The following is a 20,058-nucleotide window of genomic DNA, read 5'->3' as shown; positions in this document are numbered from 1 at the left end:
CAAGATCTGCATAAGAGCTCTGAAGGATGCTGGTAAGATTTCTTGAGACTGTAATCCTCTGCATATGTATTGTTTGCTCTGTGAGTTCAGTTGCATTAAAAGGGAGATTTTTCTGTGGTCACAGTACTTTGTGACACAACACTGGTTATTAAAACTGTAATCCAAGTTGGATTTCCCAACCACAGAAAAATTCAAAGTATACCTAGGACTTTGGGTCCTTCTCTGCCTGGTGCAGAGAAGTTTCATCACTGTGTGTCTGGCTGTTTAATTTTGTCCTGTCTGCCTCTTTTGGTTGTATCTTAGGATCAAACTCTGTGTAGATAAAATGATCAGAAATTTCACCTGCTGCAAAGGCACTTGGCATTGTTAGGCATCTTTGAATTTTGGCTGCTTAGGTGTAGAGTGAGTCCTTGCAAGAGCATGTAATTCTGTGTAAAACTGTGATAGGAAAAATGTAAATGCCAGACACCGGCTGCTGCTTCTAATTATTGTATTAATGGTTGCATGAGATTTATATGAAATCCTGCACTTGGGCCAGAGTAATCCAAAGCAGCAGTTAGCTTTAAAGAAGATGGAAGTCCTTCCTCTTGTGAACCAAGTTTCAGGACATACAAAACCCCCACATCTCTGTAATTTATGTGATTATATGATTGGGAATAAAGTGAGTGTTATGAATTAGGAAAGTAATGAAATTATCTCCTGCAGGAAGCTTACTGTCATGCATTTATGCTCCTCATTTTTGAAAACTCACTGGCATCCATCTTTTAGATGCCTAATAAAATTGTCATGGAAGATAATAACTAAATTAAAAAAAAAATCTGGTTATTTTTTAGCATTAATGGGATGCAGCCCCTCCCAAATCCACAGTATTCTTCACATTATGTCTGAGTTTGAATGTATGTATTTAGATACTTTATAGTAAGCATAAGTAATTATATTACTCTTCTGTAAATCTACATACAAAAAAAAAATCAATGAAAGCACTACAAGGTTCAAGTTACACTATTAGAATAAATTAAATTTACAAATTTCAAAAGCTGTTTTGGACTTTCATAAGCATTCTTTCTGTGTTACTTAAGCTTATCACAGCTGCATTTTTCCTTCATGGAGAGCCCTGTCTTTCATATGCAAACGTTAGGTGCCATTACATATTTTCATTTTGCTTTGGGTTGTGAAAATATTTGTTTACTAAGGAATGTGGTACCTTTTCAATGAATGATGAGTAGAATGCATATACGTTGGATTACAAAAAGCTTCAAGTAAACTGTTGTCTCATGTGGAGTTGCTCTTGTAATGCTACAAACCAGTTAGCTTTGACTCTATTTACATTTAACCGTGTGAAAATAGCCACAATACTTTAAAGATACAACATCACTTTCAATGTTTTCCCGTTTTTTCTCTCATTTGTTCAGTGACAGGCTTATAAATGGAATAATATACGCAGGCTGAGTTGCTTGCTCTAAGTGTGCTTTTGTTAAAAGTATGTTTTTTGTTCTCACTTACTCTGTTCAGCAAGTGGGAGCTAAATGGGGAAAAAAAAATATCTTTCTCAGTTTGCTTTTTTCTGCATGTTTTTCGTGCTTTCCATTCCTCTATTGGGAATTAAGACAGATCTGGAAATCTGACTGCTCCTCATGGGGTGAGTTGGAATAAACCTACTGCCTTGCTCCCATTACCTTGCTACAGCCACCATAGACTGAACAATGTGGTGCCCCACAGCTCTCTGAAATAAAATAGGGTGTACTTTACTCCCCAAATACTTCTTTCCTCTTCTCTTTGTTTATTGTGGATTATTTCTTTCCCTTCTTCTCAAAATAAGGATATGCTATATTATGCCTTTCCAATCTATGATTTTTCCAAGGTCCCTTTGTTACATGGGATTGTGTGTTTCTGGTCTGTCTTTCCTAATTCCCTGTAACAATTGCGACTGCGCAATTTCTGGAGTTGTGAAAGATGTTAAGATATCGAGAAAGCTAGTTTCAAGTGGAGGTCTGAAGGATACATGTAAGGTCTCTGTTGAATGGATATGTAGGAGTCATTTTTCAAAAAATTACAAGCCATATTTCTGTGCGTGTGTATCTTCACTTTCTGTTGGCAGACATTAAGGATGTGTCTTTGTCTCTCCCTTGTACAGGTAGGGACACTGTAGGTTTTTCAGGGGGAAATTATCAGGTTTTTTCATTGGTATTTGTACATTGAAAGTGTGTCAAATAGCACTCATGGAAGTATGTTGTCAGTATTTTTATCAAAAACACTCAGCTAAAAGAAGAAATTATGTGGAAATTATTTAATGTATCTTTTGCAGAAGTAAATGGTTTATATATATATGTGTTTTTTATATATTTATAAATACATATTTGTGCTGACGTATACCTAAATAAGTTAGTGGTAACTTACTTTACAGCATTTTCATGAAATACTTGGAATCCAACCCGGAGAAGCACGCCTGTTTCTAAATGGCCTTCAAATTGATCTGGATTTTCATGACCCATTTAGGTAAGATGGTAGATTTTGTTTGAAGGTTATGAGATTACTGATAATACTGAGAAGTTGTGCTCATAGTGATTGATAATCTCATCACTTGCATTTTGGGGGAAAAGAAATGCTCCAGTAGAGGAAATACGGGTTTACGGTGGTTTTGCTTTGAGTATGAACATTGTATAAGTAGTTGAAAACAGCCTTTTCTCTTGAAATATGTTCTCTAATTTACTTACAATTTTACAACTTGCCATGTAAAATCATTTTGGAAATGGAAGGAATCCAACGTGTATGTATAAAAAGCTGGGAAGAGCACTTAATAAAAAGTAAGTTAAGTGCTTTCACATCTCTGTTTCTTAAAAATTACAAAAAAATCGCAGGCATAAAATTTAGGTATACAACACCTTCGGTTATTTTTGGCATGTTTCTGAGTCTGTGTCTGGCCACCTTTTAGAAGTTTGCTAATGTAGCACTAATATGCTTTTTGGTATAAGAAATCTTTTTCCAGTTTCTGTAATTATATAATAATTATTTTGGGTGTGACTTGCCTCTTTTATGCGAGCACTCACAAACTGTAAACATTTTCCTTTGAATTCTTCTGAATGTTGTCAACAGACATAACTACTTCAAAATAGTCTTTGGTGGCCTGCAAACTATCTGTAAATCTACTCATGCTAAGGCTGAGGTTTTTTCATGTTCCTATGATTTGTCAGAAACTACAGGTTTTTCATTTTCTGTTTTTTAACTCAAAATGTCTTTTTTTCTTCCATGCAGATTCCTAAACTGCATTGGGTTTAACATTTACACTTGGAATTTTTGCTTAAATTTTTTTCTCAGCCAGAGTTTTGAGGTGGAGTGACTTGCCTCTTTGTTGTTAATGATGGAAATATTAATAGCACTTTTTAATGATAGCGCTAGGTTTAATGTCAACATATTTTAGAAGAAACCTGTTGGAACAGAGAAGACTCAAAATGAAGCAAGATAGCAATAAAGGCATTTGTAAAATCTTGCCTGCTGTGTTCTGCTGGTGAGCACTTCAGTTTTGTTTCCATTCTCATACTGAATTTTCAGATTGCAACAAATTTTCCAGAGTTCTGTTGGGTCTTCTGGCAAAGAGTCATCTTTTAGAGATGTAGCTATGCCTTTCCTTCGTGCTGTTTTCAGGCTTCTGCCACGATGACGACTTAGAGCTCTTCAGTGTCTCCATCATTTGCTGCCCGTTTCTCTACACACTTGCAAAGCGTCCTCTTAGGGTACCCATGCCTGGGTTTGTCTCAGACAGGACAGTGCAGCAAGCAACCTTCCACTTTGCTGTTCTGCCATGTCTTGCTGAAGATGGATGAAATTCCTTCATATAAAATAAGTGTGAATGAACAAAACAGTTGTTTAATCGGTTATAATTCTGTTTTGAAATAAGTTGAAGACATCTAGTGTTATTAATTGATTTTGTTGTAAACACTTGACTGCAGGATAATATAAAAATTGGTTTTAATACTAAAAATACTATATTAATAGTCTTTGAAATATTTTTTCTTATGTCACAACAAGAGTTCTATGTAGACATTACGCATTTTTGTCTTCTTGAAAAAGTATCTTAGAGACTCTTAAACTTGAAGGAAAAGTGATGTATGGCCTTCATGAACTTGGAATCCAAGAGGAGATCCTGAATAAATTTATGAGATTGCATATACATCCTACAGATGAGAGCTACGCGCTAGATATTCGTCATTCTTCGATAATAGTAAGTAATTAAACATTTATTTAAATATTAACATACTTGATAATGCCACGTAGGGGCAGTCTATTTTTTTTTTTTGTAGTATAATTGAAATACTACACATAAGATGATATATCAATAAGCAATTTAAAATGTTTTGGAGAGTGATATGTTTTCAATGTATTTTAGGAGTAATTTTCTCTAATCTGTACCTCATTAAAATTTTAAGATATAAGGTGTTCATAAGAAAAGAAGGGTGTATCTGAGAGTAGTTGCACACTCACATCTATAGAATTTGATTTTACAGCAATTAATCTAGCTATGTAATATCTTTGTATTATGCAAGACTGCTGAATGTCCTTTAAGAGTATGATAAGTGAATAGTGGACAACTTAAATATTTTGGTTTTAATTGTCCATTGGCTCTGCTTTTTTTCCTTCTTCAAAATTTATACAGTTTTTGTTACAAAGGTTATATGCCAGTGGAAAAGGCACTAAAATACTAATTTTCTTCACCTGAAAAGAACCGTATTTCACTCTTCTGTTTGCTGAGGCTTGCACAGAAAACAGTAGAAGAAAAAATTGGCCATATATTAATTAGTTATTTTGATGTATCTGAAGTGCTGGTGCTGCAGATTATAGATAATAATACTGTAATTGTCTTACAAGATGGTTATGCTGTGTTACACACATCTGTGTGATCTTTTCTTATGACCTCTGTATTGTGAAAGTAGTTTCCACACTTGAAAAAATTATTTTATTCACATCCTGATACAGAATACAAGTGTGTTTTTTTCCTTTTCCATCCATTATTAGTTTTATTAAGTAATGCATATAAAAACTCTGAATGGTTTGATTAAAGAGAGAAGTATTTTAGAAGCTATTTTCTGTTACTATTTCAAAAAGAAAATTTCCAGGCTTTCCATGTGTTTCAAAATACCTTGATTTGTACATACATATTTTACCCAGTGTGTAATGCACTTTTTAAATGGCTGCCTTTTTTGTTTTAGTGGGTTAATAATATAGAACAAGATCACAGCTATAGCACATGGCCTGCAAGCTATCAGGAACTGCTAAAACCCTCATTTCCTGGAGTTATACAGCAGATTAGACGCAATTTATATAACTTGGTAAGTTTGGAGAACTTTATTTCTTTGCATACTATATGTGTTGATATGTGGACAGACAATTCATTGAAAAATATGTATGCTGTATTCATTGTTAAGATGGGTTGGAATTTCATGTTTTCTATGTGAGTCTGCTGATAGTGAAAATCTTTTAGTCTTGTGAGCCATACGTGATCATTAGTCTGATTTCCAGAAGCAGGCTTGGGCACAGTTTTGTGAGGAGCTTCTCTGTTCCTTTCCATGCTACGTATAGGTAATTCACTACTATCAATGATTTCTTTTCTTAGTACACTACTGATAAAGTAATGATAACTGTTCTTGTTTTAGAGGTGGTGAGTTGAAGTACAAAAAAAGTTTAAGTTATAAAGCATACTAATTATGATGTCTTTATAGCCTAATTTTTCCTCTGTGCATAGCATTCTGTGTCCCTTAGTAAGCTAAGGAAACAGCTATTTCTGTTTTAAATTGAAACCTAAATTATGAAAGGTGGTTGTATGAATCATAGAATGGTTTGGTTTGGAAGGGGCCTGTAAAGGTCATCTAGTCCAACCCTCCTGTAATGAGCAGGGACATCTTCAGCTAGACCAGGTTGCTCAAAGCCCCATCCAGCCTGACCTTGACTGCTTCCAGTGATGGGCCATCCACAATTTCTCTGGACAACCTGTTCACCTATGACACCTGTGCTGTCTCAAGACACTTGTTTCTTCATAGGTAATCTAAATATATGCCTTTTTAGTTTAAAATTGTTACTTCTTGTTGTGTCACTGCTACTGGTAAAAAGCCTCTCTCCATCTTTCTTGTAAGTCTCCTTTAAGTATTGAAAGGCTGAAATCAGGTCTCCCTGGAGCCTTGTCTTCTCCAAGCTAAAAAAACTCCAGTTCTCTCAGCCTTTCCTCATAGGAAGGGTCATCCAGCCCTCAGTTTTTGTGGCCCTCCTCTGGACCCATTCCAACAGGTCTATGTCTTTCCCATACTGAGGACTCCAGAACTGGATGCAGTACCCCAGGTTAGGTCTCACTAGAGTGGAGTAGAGGGGCAGAATCACCTCCCTTGACCTGCTGGCCACATTTCTTTTGATGTAACCCAGGATACAGCTGGCTTTCTGGGCTGTGAGCGCACATTGCTGACTCATGTGCAGCTTTTCATCCACCAGTACCCCCAAGTCCTTCTCCGTGGGGCTGCTCTCAATCTCTTCATTCCCCAGCCTGTATTGATACTGGGGTTGCCCTGACTTGAGTGCACAACCTTGCACTTGGCCTTGTTCAACCTCATGAAGTTCACACGGGGCCACTTCTCAAGCTTGTCCAGGTCCCTCTGAGTGGCATCCCTTCCCTCAAGCACATCAACTGCATCGTTCAGCTTGGTGTAATCTGCAGACTTGCTGAGCGTGCAATTGAGGCCGCTGTCATTGATGAGGATATTAAACAGCACTGGGCCCAATATAGACCCCTAAGGGATACGACTTGTCACTGATTTCCATCTGGACGTTGAGCTTTTGGCCACTACTCTTTGGATTCATCCATCTATCGAATCCATACCTCTCTAATTTAGACAGATGGATGTTGTGGGGGACTGTGTCAAAGGATTTACAGAAGTCTAGATAGATGACATCTGTAGTTCTTCCCTTGTCCACTGATGTGGTCGCTCCAAGTGACACAAAGTTCAGTATATGAGAAGACAACCAAAATATAAGCAATATGTAATTAAAAGTTTTGAATGAAGCATAAGACGTGTGTAATATGAAGTAGATTGCATTATGTATTCAAAGTTAAATATTGGCATAGATGTATATAACAGTTATATTACAGACATCTACAACATGTCATTTAACTATGATCTGAGGAGGTGGGAATGTTCAAAATTTCTACAATTACTCTGCTGCATTTTAGCTACTCTAGCAAAATTATTCTAAAAAATTCTAAGGGGAGTTGCAGTGCAAAGCTGAATAAACAAGGTACCAATGTCATAATTAAATCTACATAAAGATAATCTACCTATGCAGACAGATCCTAGTTTTAGATTCTGTGCATGCCTGAAAGATCTGATTTTATACTGCAAGCAAGCTACAGTAAGTGAAAGAGTGAATACAAAGATATGTGAGACTGGAAGGAAGAATTCTTTCTCAGTACTCCATTTTTTAATTAAAGTTTTAAATCAATATATTCTGTTTATTTTAGTGTTGTTTTTTTTTCACAACAGAAGAGTTAGTTGAAAGAACTAATAGAAGAATTGGAATTAGATCCTTTTTAATGAAATAACCAACTTCATTAATAAAAGGAAGTATTGGCACAGAATGTATCAAAGGAGACTAGTGATACCACCTGGTTTCAAGTTTGATAAATGGTTAAATCTTGCTTTCAGTATTTGGTCCAAGTTCATTAATTCTGAAGTTATTTTCATTTATATTCTTAATGTTTTCTTACAATGAATGCTCTAGGAAATTGAAAACAGTTGGGGTGCAATGCTCCTTTGGAAATTTCTATTCTTGTATTAGATTTTATGACTAAAAAAAATAGAAGCAGACATAAAGAATAAATATTGCATGTATAATATGTTTTATCTTTTTAGGTACTTTTTGTTGATCCAGTCCAAGAAGATGCAGGTGACTATATAAAACTGGCAGAATTATTCTATCATCATAATGTACCACTTAGGTAAGGAAAACTGAAAATCTTGAAGAAAAGATAAGAAGGTTGCCTTCCTTTTTTCTTCTGTTCTGCTAGGCAAAGATATGAATTCAAATGAAGTCCAATGCAACAACATTCTAATAAGACACATTGATTACTCTCTTGTGTTAAGCTTACTTGAGTATTAAGTATTCTTAAGCAAACAAGTTGCAAGGGGTAACATACCTCTGTGTGTGGAAAGTGAACTGCAGAACTCTGATAAAAAATTATCTTGTCAAATAGTCCCACTGGATGCCCATGTGGAGTTGCATTCTAAGTAAAATATTCTTTAAGTAAAACACTATTTGAGGGTATTTTTTCATTTAGTTCTTTCAACTGAGGTTGCTTTACCTAATTTTGTTTTTATATAAATACTTACACCAAAATAAGATTATCCTCACCAGCTTTTGAATTTCTAAAAATCAGTTGTCCGAGACTGAAGTAGTTGTCCTTTGAGAGAAATAGACACTTCTGAGGAAGAATCTGGTTGATCTGAGATGCTTACTTTAAGAAAAAATGAATTGCTCTCAAAAGTGTCTGTTTATTTCCACAGCTTATAAAAAAGAAGGTTGTCCAAACTAGACCCAAGGTCCAGTAGGATGAATTCCATGTTAAGTATTTAAAATCCTCCTGTGAATTTTTTTTTGTTTCCTCAATAAATTAAAGATTTTCCATTTTCTTTTAAAATTTTACTAGTTCTGACCATTGTTTTGTTTTTCTTTGGGTTTTGTAATTCAATGATAAAAAAGTAATGGAGGACAAAACCTAGTTTATGTGTGCGTTTTCTCACTGTTGCCACTACCTGTGAGACAACTCTCAGTCCTTAAGAAGAATATAGCCTAGAACCTAATTTGCCTTTTCTGATACATAAACAGTATAAAAGCAGCCAAACTGAGTCAGACCAAGAGACCATGTAAGTTAATCAGTCTGCAATAGCTGCTTAGGGATGATAAGAAGAACAGGGCAACCAGCTATTTTGCCTGGCTGTCAGGTATTTGGAGATCAAAAAAATTCCAGACTAAGGTGTAGTTTCTAAATATTTAGCAACCCTCAACAGGCTTCTCTTCCATAAAGTTCTGTTTTCCCCATGAATTCATTTAAGGTGCTACCACCCATGGTATCCTTTTCCAAGTGTTTTCACAGTTGAACTTAACATGGTTTATAAAGAACTGTTTAATTTGTTTTGAGCCAGACTTTCAATCGCATCAATTACTGTCTCTGTAACTCTTTTAATTGGGAGAGAGACTTAGCAGTCTCTCCCCCTCTCTAGATGCCAGTCATCATTTTATAAAGCTTTGCCATATTTGACCACTGTCATTTCTTTCTCCAGGTTCCTAGTTATTTCTTGCCTGGAAGCTGTTCCAAAGGCTGTTTTGTTTTCCGAGTTGGCCGTCTCTGAACTTTCTTAGTATTAATATAGCTTCTCTGAGATAAGAGCAACAGCCATGTACACAGTATTCAAGATGTGGAAAAGCCATGGGGTCTGTACTGTCATACAATATTTTGCTTGCTGAATGTTCCTATGGCACTCAGATGACACAGGACTTCAGGAAAAGTTATTTATGATAATGACATATAAAAAATGAGAGAAGCAATTAATTTTGTAGAACATGGCACATCTTTATGCATTAATTATTATTTATATATATTTTAGACAACTTGCTGCATTTCTTGCTTTTCCTCCGTCCTTTGGTCTGATGCACACCTGGTTGTCCTGAACATCTGTCTAAATAATTTTATACTGATATGACAGATTTTGTTTTTATAGTCTTAGAATATCTAATATGAAGTGGCTATCCAGATGAAAAGCTAACTTCCTAAATCAGCTCGTTGAATTATCCCTTGGAAATATGAAGGTCTTCTGAAACATGGGCTTAGCATGGCAGATTGTTGTGTTGTTGTGGTAGCGCTCAATGCATGATGAGATCAGTAGGGGAGTCTCATGTTGTAGCAGCTATGATGCAGCTATATGCTTTGTGGAAATATTTACAAGATGCACAGTGATTTGTGTAGCAGAAGCCAGATTTGAGTCTGTGATCCTCCTTTAGAAAGACTGTAATTCCTTTCTTCTGTCTTACAATTTACCTCTTTTCCATGATTGGCATAATTTTCAGTCTTTCAACCAACTGCTGCATATAGAACATGATCCAGTGCTGTCATATGTGTAGTCAGGAATAGGCAGCAACTTATACAGCTGTGTTTCATAGATGGCTGCAATTGTGTAAGCCAGTTAGCACATTATTAAATGTTTTTCATTGCAGTTTGGTAGCTGGAGACACCCCTACTGTTAGGTTTGCCATGAAGTAAATGTCGAGGAAAACAAAGCTGAATAGCTCATTCCGTAGGGATTTTTCATGGAGCAGCTTTTTTGTGCCCTGTTGGGTTTGTTTTGGGAGAAGTGACAGCTAATGGGAGAGGATTCTGCTGCAGACCTAGCATGAATAGCATTATCTGTGGATACTCAGGATGATTCAAGGATGTGTTCTGGAAAACTATGTCAAGTTGATCCCTGAACTGCTGCAACATCAAAGTCTTTATGTAAGATGTCCACTTCTGATTCATAAAAATACCTGGGTTTGGCCATCTTCCCGTTCCTCTCTCCCATTAAGCAAGCAGTCTTAATGTTGAAGTGCAAAGGGTGGAGGGGAGGATATTTATTCTTCTAAGAAAATTTATTGATACCAGACCAGTGGAAGGCTTGGAAATTCTTAGAAGCATTCCAATGGCTTTGCACTCACTACATTCCAGGTGACTGGCAGGATCCACCTTCCTAGTCTTCATATCTTGATGCAGGCAGCAGTGTTCATGAATAGGCATATATTTCTCCTCTTGGGAATCTGTCTGTTCTACCTATGGATGTACACATAATCTGACCCTTGAGACTCAATGGAAGGATCTTTCTTGTCCTTTTCCTATAGCAGCTGAGATGTGGAACTGACTGCAATGATCAGAAGTCCTTTCCAGTAGTGTAGTAGAGACCAGAAGGATCCTTACGGGTTCTCAGCAGGGTATATAACTTCAAGTATCTTCAGGTTTAGCTCTCCTGGTTCTTAAGTCTGTGAAAGACTTTGCGCTTTAGTCATTGTGCCATTATTTGCAGTCTGTTTGATCAGGTTGTATTATTGCTCTGAGCCTGTTCCTGGAGAACATGATCTTCACGTCAGTATCTTGGACTTCTGGGCTTATCGAGAGCACGTGACAAACCCTTCAGTGACATCTTCATGAGTTATGTGTGCAAATGATGATGTTCAACTTAAATGTTTTGAGTAGACAAACAAGTGGCTGTTAGGTTTGAATTTCCCCTGCTATTGTAGAACACCAAATCTCTGTTATGCTTATGCTGTAAAGATAGTGTGGTCTGGTAAATCCAGGTTTTTAATGAAAACAGTATCAAAATAGTGTTTCCACAAAGAGGTTTCTGGACTTCTTGTATTTTTTCCTATCAAGTCTCATATTTCTGGGGCTTTTTTAATTTATGGAAATGTAGGGAATTGTAGCAGGTGTGTTAAAATTGGTGTGAATGGCGATGTGAGGGTGGGGAAGCCCCAGGAGGTAAAAAAGGCAAGAGAAGGGCTAGTAAGAAGAGCATGTATTGATGACAGGACATCAAGACGCCAGCAGTCTACATGCAGCTAGTCAAGACAACTATTTCAGGAAAAATAAAAGGCAGACAATGCCCAAACTGAAAGAAAGACTCAAGCCATTAAATGATGATGGCAGGAATGTAAAGTATGTCATAACCTTCAGACAGGTAAGGAGAGAAAGGACTGTGAGTAAATCTTAATGACTCACAGAAATCTTCAGTGCTGTTAGCTTTAAATGGTAGAAAAGGCATATCCAAAATCAGTACATCATTGGTAATCTAGGCATAATGTAGGAGATCTGATGAAAACTGCGCAGCTGGTATCCTCAGTGTCACCACACAAGGTCATGGGAGCATTCATCCCTACATGCTGGACATACTACTTGAACGCAAATATCTTGTTCTTCTATGGTGGTATTAGAATGTGTGTGAAACTGATACTGTTCTAAAATGCGTGATCTTTCTGGTTTTTTATAGAATTGGACTTGTTTTCATTTTAAGTACAAAAGAAGAAATTGATGGCAATGAAGATGCTGGAATAGCTCTGTGGAGAACTTTTAATTACATTACAGAGGAATCTGACACCTCTCAAGCCTTTAACTCGATAATTAATGTTAGTTCTTTCACAAGAAATCACTTTTTTTTAAAACTTACAACTTTTCTGTATAGTTAGGACTTTGCTGCCTTGTGACAACATGATACATTTGCATTTAGTTTACATGGAAGTAAAGTATTAAAAACAAGTATAGCATTAATATACTATAGAATGATTTGCAGAAATACTTTCTTCCTCTAGAAACAATCTTGCTCTTGTCATTTTACCTATCCACAGGTTGCCTTCAAGAATGTAAAAAGGTAGATGCATGCCTTACAGTTTTTAGTATTTTATTGTGAAAATGATTCTGTATTATATGTGTTAACATCATGTGCCTGTCTTCATGTTCTGTATCTCTTGGAGTACTGGCATTTTAATATCACTTGGGAAATCCTATAAGCTTTGAAAAGCCCTTGGTTGTTCTCTTGTGTAGAAAGTGAAACAGAGTAAGAAAAGTTCTTTTTTGGTCATGATTGAGCTGTTCATGGGTGTATAAAACACAGAAGTATTTCAGGCTTGCAGCTTGATGAATGAGACGGGAGTTTTGTGTGAGAGAATGCAGGTTCATGTAAAGACAGGAATTTCAGAGATGAGAGATGAACGGAGAGAAATAAAGTGAGCAGTATTGTATGAAGACTCTACAAGCAAAAATATATCAGAGGATATGGTATTAATAAATAACATTTTTTTCTTACTTTTGTTTTCTATTATTCTGTTCAGTGCCTAGAAACTAATGTCATGAACAAACTCTCAGAGAGCTTAAGATGAAAGTAATTGAAGTAACTAGGAGAATTTTGGAAGAGAAACAGAAATCTATAAGTGTTAGGAGCTGACACACATGCCTGACTGTTATCGGTGACCAGATCACACAATATCAATTTACAATATGGTTTTTAAAATGTTGCGTTCCTTTATTTACTTTGTTTCTTAATATAAAAAGGAGAAGGTTATAAATATAAGTAAAAGACAACAAAACTGGAATCAATAAAATACAGGTTTGAGATATTCAGAGATATAGAGGGAAATGTGTTATTCCTCATTTGAAAAGGAACGGATTGAACAATTTTCACTTCAAATATCTTTTGTATGTTTGATGAAAGGAATAAAATCTTATGCTGTGAAATAAAAATAGTGTTGGTAACAAAAAATAATCACTGTAGGGAAAAGTATCACTGACTGATTCAGTCATTACAGTATTCATATCATACATTTTCAGGCAACTACCCGTGGTTAGGTAGTTTATAGTAAGAATTTAGATTCCTTCTCTAATCGGTGGAGAGAAATAACCTTTCACATTCAGCTCACGTAAGTGTATTTCCTTTGCCACTTCAGACTTAGGCTAAAGGTATAACAATAGTTTAATCAGAACAGTGCTCTGATGAAAAATTGTGCCTACGTGCGATGGTGATCATTACAAAAGCAATATAAAACCTGCAATATAGGAATATAAAAGTAAACCAATACAAAATTCACTAGAGACCTATAACAGGATACTTGGTTTATGGTCTATTTACTTTTATTAATTGGGTTTAATTATTATTGAAAATTTGTTAAATTTTTTCTTTGTTATAATTTTTACAGATGTACCGTGAAGTGAATGATGGAAACGTTCTAACAGTAAATCATGTGAAAGATGTTCTTAGAAGCAAATACCCACATGCTGATACTCAGAGTATACTAGATGTTCATTCTGAATACGATGAAGGGAGGAAGGTATGTTACGAGCAAAGTGTTAAGTAGTACTGCAATACACAATTCATTGCATTTGCTAAACTGAAAGATTGCAAAATGGTAAAGATACTGTATTTACTAGCTTTGAGTCAATTTTTTCTTCAGCCACCATTCAGTCATTAGTGGATATGTTGAAAAGGTTCCTGCATTATTGCTCTCACTAATGAAATTTACTATTGCCTGCAGCATTCAGGATCACAATGTCAAGGGGCCTCTCACTGCAGAAATAGTTTACTTGTGTCTTCTGGGTGAGGAGCTGAAGCCTGTCTTCTAGGGCGAATCATTTTTTCTTTTAATTGTGCTTCCTGGTTATAATTTCCTTTGGGAAAGACAGCTACGGATTTTGATGTAAAGGCTATAGAGAAAACACATTTTTAGCTATAATTGTTTATGTAGTCTATTTTCTGCTAAAATAGATACCAAACCAGTTTTCTTTCATATGTCTTCAGCCATGTCATCTATACAAACTTGTGTTTCTGAAACACGCCATCCATTTTATTTTATTTCCCTTTAAAATGTGTTATATAATGTATTTTTTTTCCCCTGTTAAAAGGCCCATCTGGGCAGCCAGAAAAAAAGGTGTTGATTGCCTTGTGCTGCTTGTTCCTCAGTGAGCTGCATGGAGGCTTCATATAAAGGGCAGTTTGAATCTACCCTGGATACACTTAGGGGAGGAAAGCTTCCCACAGAGGATATTAAAGGAAGGAAAACAGACAGCCAGCGACCAGTAGAAGGCCCCCTGTACAAGCAGGGTCAATGAGAGTGAGATAAACATCAGAGAGGAGACAGTGGGATGACAGAAGGATGGATGCATAGATACTATCATAGAGTTTGTGGCTATCCAGAAAGTGACACTGAAAGAAAACTTGAAAGGCTGCAGAATAGGAAGAGGGAATTAACTTACAATACATTTTTATTTCTGTTTGTCTCACTGGATTTTCTCTGCTTGAGGAAAGATCAGCTTGTTCTTACCAAATATGTCTTGGCTTCTGAACATAAAAGCCCTTTGAGGTTTTCTTGGGGTGCTTTCTTTGGGGAAAAGGTCTAGGTTGATCCACCTGAAATGATGACTGTCTTAAGGCCTTTCTCCAATTTTTTAATTTCTTTTATTTTTATTTACATAATGTTTTTGCTAAGAATGTTAGGCAAAATAAATTAATATTTCCTAGCAAGATGATAAAGCAAAAGTAAAACACCATACATAGATATCTAATTTCTTTTGCCATTCTGTTTGAGAAGAGTCCTGTGTTCTGTTTGATTCTAAACATTTCCTGTCTTGTCATGAGAAGGTATGACAGGGAGTAGTGCTTGAAGATTAGGGGTACATTGTCTCCTGATATTAGTTTCATTTTTTGCTGCAGTCAGCCACAGTCTATTTAATCCTGTGATATTTCTGATATCAGGCAGGAGCAACCTTTTATAAAAAGGCTGGCCTGGGTCCATTGCCTCAAGCTCTGTTTAATGGTGTACCCTTTAAGAGGGAAGAGATGGATGCTGCAGAGTTAGAGACAGTTATTCTTCAGAGGATTATTGATGCCACCGGGTTCTTCCAGAGGGCAGTGTTCATGGTATGTTTAACATTTCTGAATGAATGCAAGATGAAATAATTGGCAGGGAATTGTCTGAGTCATGTTTATATATAATTTTTTTCATAATGGGATAGCTTGAAATTAATAGTATCACAACTGAAATTATATTGTTGCATTAATTTGCAGTGATGGTTTTAAAATAGTATATTTAGATGATAGAAGATTGAAGGATCAATTAAGTATATAGTAATTATATGGAATTTTTCAATCAGAAACTGAGACTGTACTGCAGTTCATTGAAAAATGTGTCTGATGGGTTGAAATACTACTGTGTGATATTTATAAATTTATGACTTGACATTATCATCCATAACTTGGTGTATATAGAAGCTTTAAGATCAGTTGTGAAAGATTGTACAAATACTTGGTCTTTTTTTTGTCTTGAAACCATAAAAGTACAGGTTTAAACATTTTTTCCTCTTACTACAGGGTTTGTTAAATGATCATATAAATGCAATGGATTTTCTTATGGATCAGCACAATGTAGTTTCCCGTATAAACCCCTCTATTCTTGCAGCAGAAAGAAGATACATACATTTCAGATCCACAGCTGGTAACTACTTTTCTCTGACTGACTATTGTAATGATTGTCCTGTTTTTCAAGTCTAACATGTTCTGGTTTGCATTTTGCAGTTCCATTTGATGTGGAAGACTTCTCTACTTTCTCCTTTTTGGACTCACAAGATAAAAGTGCTGTAATTTCAGACAACATGAAATATTTAACAAAAAAGGGTATATTCCTTTTCTGTAAGGGGGTGGGGAAGTGTTACAATTTGTTGAATTTCGCCACTAAAATATCCCAAGTAAGTCAGTATCCCAAGGACCCATGTAAATGAGTACATTTCCCAATATTTCAGTATCATCTTCCAGGAGCCAGATCATATCCTAATATTATAAACATAAACTGTAATAAACACGGTATTTATTTTAGATTTTGTAGTTGTGAAATGGGATGGATGTCACAGCTAGTTGTTTTTGTTTTACAGTTACGAAGTTAAAAAGCTTTGCAAGACTTCTGTAGCTTCAACCACAGACTAGTCTATACTGATATGTTTTACTTGAGAATATTAAAGAGTATAGTTTTCAAGTGACTCAGTTTCAGCATTATCAAGTGAAGAATGTATAGTCTTTGTAATATCTGTATCAAAATTAGGCATATATACTAGCATTCAGTATCTTTTTCATCTAGTTTATTTTTGATATCGGAAGCTTTGTCTTTCTGTAGAAAATATGTATGTTCTGTTGGATTATCACAGATTTATAAGTTTTGCTGAAACACTTTTTTGTACATTTAAAGTATTTTTGATGTAAAATATTCTTATTGCATATAGAAGTACTTTCCCTTGGAGTTAGTTACAACTAGTACAGTTACAAAAAGTGACAAAAAGTAGAGTTACAACAGTGGGGGCATATTACTGCATGGAATTTTGCAATAGTCTGTACCTTGTGAACTTCTAGAAGTTACAACTGCTAGACAGCTGCTAAACAACTACCTATTTACTTCAGTCCATCAAGGGACAGAATAATCCTCTTAAAGTGCTATTCTTCAGTAATTTTTAACATAGTTTTACTTAACTCCATTATCAGAAAGAAATGCCATATAATTACATTTCTTTAGAATAAAACTATTTGACTGTATTTGGTTCTCTGTGTACAACCACAGGACCATCCCAGCTAGCTGCTAAATGATGACTGGCTTTCAATCTGTAGGCTCATTTCTAAGATGCAGATCTCTTGTGCAAAACCCATAACCTTTAATCTGTAATCTATATTTCGAATCTGTCCCCAGTGTGTTTCTATAGACTGCAGCAACACTTAATAATTACCTCTTACTAGAATCTCACCAGAACCTTGTACAATTCCCATCTATACACATTACCTTCTAGGGGATATGTGATAGAGCTGAGTAGACTGATACTCTTCTACAGATAACTTCCCAGAATTTTTCACGTACTACTGCCCTTCTGTCTAGAATAAAGAACAGGAGGCCATAGACCAGGAAAAAGGGAAATTTTCTGCATATACACCTATACAGTAGTTTACGCTCTTGCAACTGTATTTGGTATGTTCCAGTTTTTGTTCAGAAGTGGTAAATTCTGTCCTGCTTTTGGATGAAGGACTCTCACTTTGCTGCCAGAGAAAGTGAATGGCCTAACTCATGCATTCTTCTAAATAAATTCTTTTCATTTCTGGCTATATGACTAGCCTCCATCAAATGTTCACAAGAAACCTCTGGTAAAGCAGGTCTTAACTGGAGCCGACTTATTACTTAAAGCCATCTTGTTTCAGTAGTACAACAGATTGGTTGTTTTAATGACGCTCATGTTAGCATGATAAACTGCCTCCTCAGAATTTTATTTCCATTCAGAGGCAAAAGATTCTGATTTGGCAAAGATTAGTCTTACAGTTGAAGTCAGCAGTCCAGCATAAACATAAACTTCAAAATCTCAAGCAGAATTAATTCATTATTAATTAGTTGTGAGAAGATTCTCCAGGATGTAAAGCAGAATTATCTTTTGTTTTCAGATGAAGACAAATTGTATGCTGTTACTGTCTGGATTATTGCTGATTTTGATAAACCAGCTGGGAGACGACTGCTTTCTAATGCCTTGAAAAGCCTGGTGAGTTTCTATAAGTCTTTATTAAAATTATTATTATGAATATGTCCTTAACAACACTGTGCGCATTCAAAAATTATACTCTTAAGGTTGTAACAGTTTGAATTTTTCTGTGGGTCAGGTGCAGCCTTATGAGACACTGCTTTCACTTTACTTTGCTGCAGCACTGACATCTTACAGGCCTGTAAATGATGATTTGGTTCATGGACTTCTGATGCAAGAGACAAACTACAATGCTTGTGTGTTAGAAGGGTGAAATTCTTCCCAGTTACAGACCTTCTCCCATGAGGTACCCTAGCATGTTACCTGGGCCAGGGAGGTTAGGATAAGCCTGTTGATGTGAACCATTAGGCAGTGCTCTCTTTATTGTATGGTATAGCTGTGGCCATGAAATGACCATTTTTGCACATACTGTTTTATGCTTCTGAGACAGATTAAATTTTTTATGTTCTGATATGCTAGGAGGATCATCAACATTTGAGTTCGCTTATTTTTAAGTTCTTCACTATTAATAATAGGATTTAAAGTATGCAAGTACATGTCATGTGGATATAAATGAGAAAAAAAACCATCAGTTCCAGGGAGGTTAGAAGAGTAACTAGACTGAAATTGGGAAAACATCTAGATTTACTTATCAGGAATGAAATGGGAATGACCCTAAAAGAATTAGAAAATTTGTACATTGCAGGGAGCGTGTAATACCAAATAGGTCTTTAAAAAAGGCTTAAAAAAGCTGCAAAGACGAACATGCAATGCAAGTCCTTGTTACAGGAAAACAATTTCATTTATCTGACTGCTAGATCTGTGGCCCAAGCTTGACAGATGTATTCTCTCTGTAGTTTTATTTTTGCTGCCTCCCCTGCCCCAGCCCCTTCCCCCTTCAGCAGGGAGGATATGCCAGAGCTCCCAACTGGTAAGTGAAAACTCTCTGGGGAAGTCCTCATGTGTTAGTGAGGAGAAGCTAGGAAAAACATGAGGAAAAAAAAAATCTTTTTAATAAGGTTTGCTGAATCTTCTATGGAATAGAAGTTTAATTGGTTATCTTCGTGGTAATTTATAGATTTGGTTTAGGTAAGCTTCATGTACTGCTTGGTCTTAATAATTTCCAAGTTTCATGACAAAACCATCATTTTTTTCAAGTCCATTGATTTGTATGGAGGTTCTCTACTCCTTTTCAGTCCCTTTTGTCTGTTGGGTCGAGGTCTAGTAGAATTTGCTAGATGCAAATTTGCACAGACACTTCTTGCGCGTGACGTGCCATGGGCATTTGTAGATAAACATGCAAGAATCTGGGAGAGGAGGTGACCGAAGGGAACTCACTTTTCACTATTCCAACTAATTTCTAGTATTTTGAAAAGTGCTAATATATTTTAACTTCATTTGAAAAAAATAGTGATGTCTTACTTGAAAGAGACCTCTGGAGGTCATCTAGTTCAGCCTCCTGCTTAAAGTGGGATTATTGCCATCATTAGATCCAGTCAGCTGTAGGTTTGTCTGAAGGAGTCCTGAAAATCTCCAAGGAGGTGACTCTGTCCCCTCCCTTGACAACTTGCTCTGCTGTTGCACTGCCTTCCTAGCGTAGTTTTCCCTGACAGCCAAAATCTGTGACCATTACTCCTTGTTATACTTCTCGCTGCTACCAGGAAGAGTTTGACCCTGTCATGTTTTTCACTCCCACTTTTGTTCGTTGCTATTAGGATTCTCTGTAGCCTCCTTTTTGCCAAACTGAGCAAGCCCAGCTTCTTCAGTGCCTCCTCATAGGCCTCTGACCATCTTGGTAGCCCTTTGCTGAAGCCTCTGCAGCATCTCAATGTCTTTACTGTACTGAGGGGGACCAAAACCAGGCACAGAAGTCTAGGTGCAGCCTCACAAGTATTGAATAGATGAGAGTAAGACCTTCCCTTGATTGGCTTGCCATATGTCTCCTAATTTAACCTGGTATGCTGTCCGCTTTC

The 20,058-nt window shown here is 36.3% G+C and overlaps 1 protein-coding gene across 2 annotated transcripts in view; it reads left to right on the top strand.

Annotated features, from left to right (window-relative positions):
- Positions 1-20,058, top strand: part of UGGT2 (UDP-glucose glycoprotein glucosyltransferase 2) — an 89,577-nt gene that overhangs the window by 32,104 nt on the left and 37,415 nt on the right. For both annotated transcript variants that reach the window (XM_040584397.1, XM_040584398.1), the window contains 10 exons: positions 2,405-2,496; positions 4,069-4,219; positions 5,205-5,324; positions 7,890-7,975; positions 12,048-12,183; positions 13,747-13,878; positions 15,300-15,464; positions 15,915-16,038; positions 16,119-16,217; positions 18,012-18,106. In XM_040584397.1, the coding sequence (XP_040440331.1) occupies positions 2,405-2,496; positions 4,069-4,219; positions 5,205-5,324; positions 7,890-7,975; positions 12,048-12,183; positions 13,747-13,878; positions 15,300-15,464; positions 15,915-16,038; positions 16,119-16,217; positions 18,012-18,106 (1,200 nt within the window). The remainder of the gene's footprint in view (positions 1-2,404; positions 2,497-4,068; positions 4,220-5,204; positions 5,325-7,889; positions 7,976-12,047; positions 12,184-13,746; positions 13,879-15,299; positions 15,465-15,914; positions 16,039-16,118; positions 16,218-18,011; positions 18,107-20,058) is intronic.

The sequence above is a fragment of the Falco naumanni genome, chromosome 2 (genome assembly GCF_017639655.2).
Source record: "Falco naumanni isolate bFalNau1 chromosome 2, bFalNau1.pat, whole genome shotgun sequence".
NCBI lineage: Eukaryota > Metazoa > Chordata > Aves > Falconiformes > Falconidae > Falco > Falco naumanni.
This window is presented reverse-complemented; position numbering and strand designations above follow the sequence as displayed.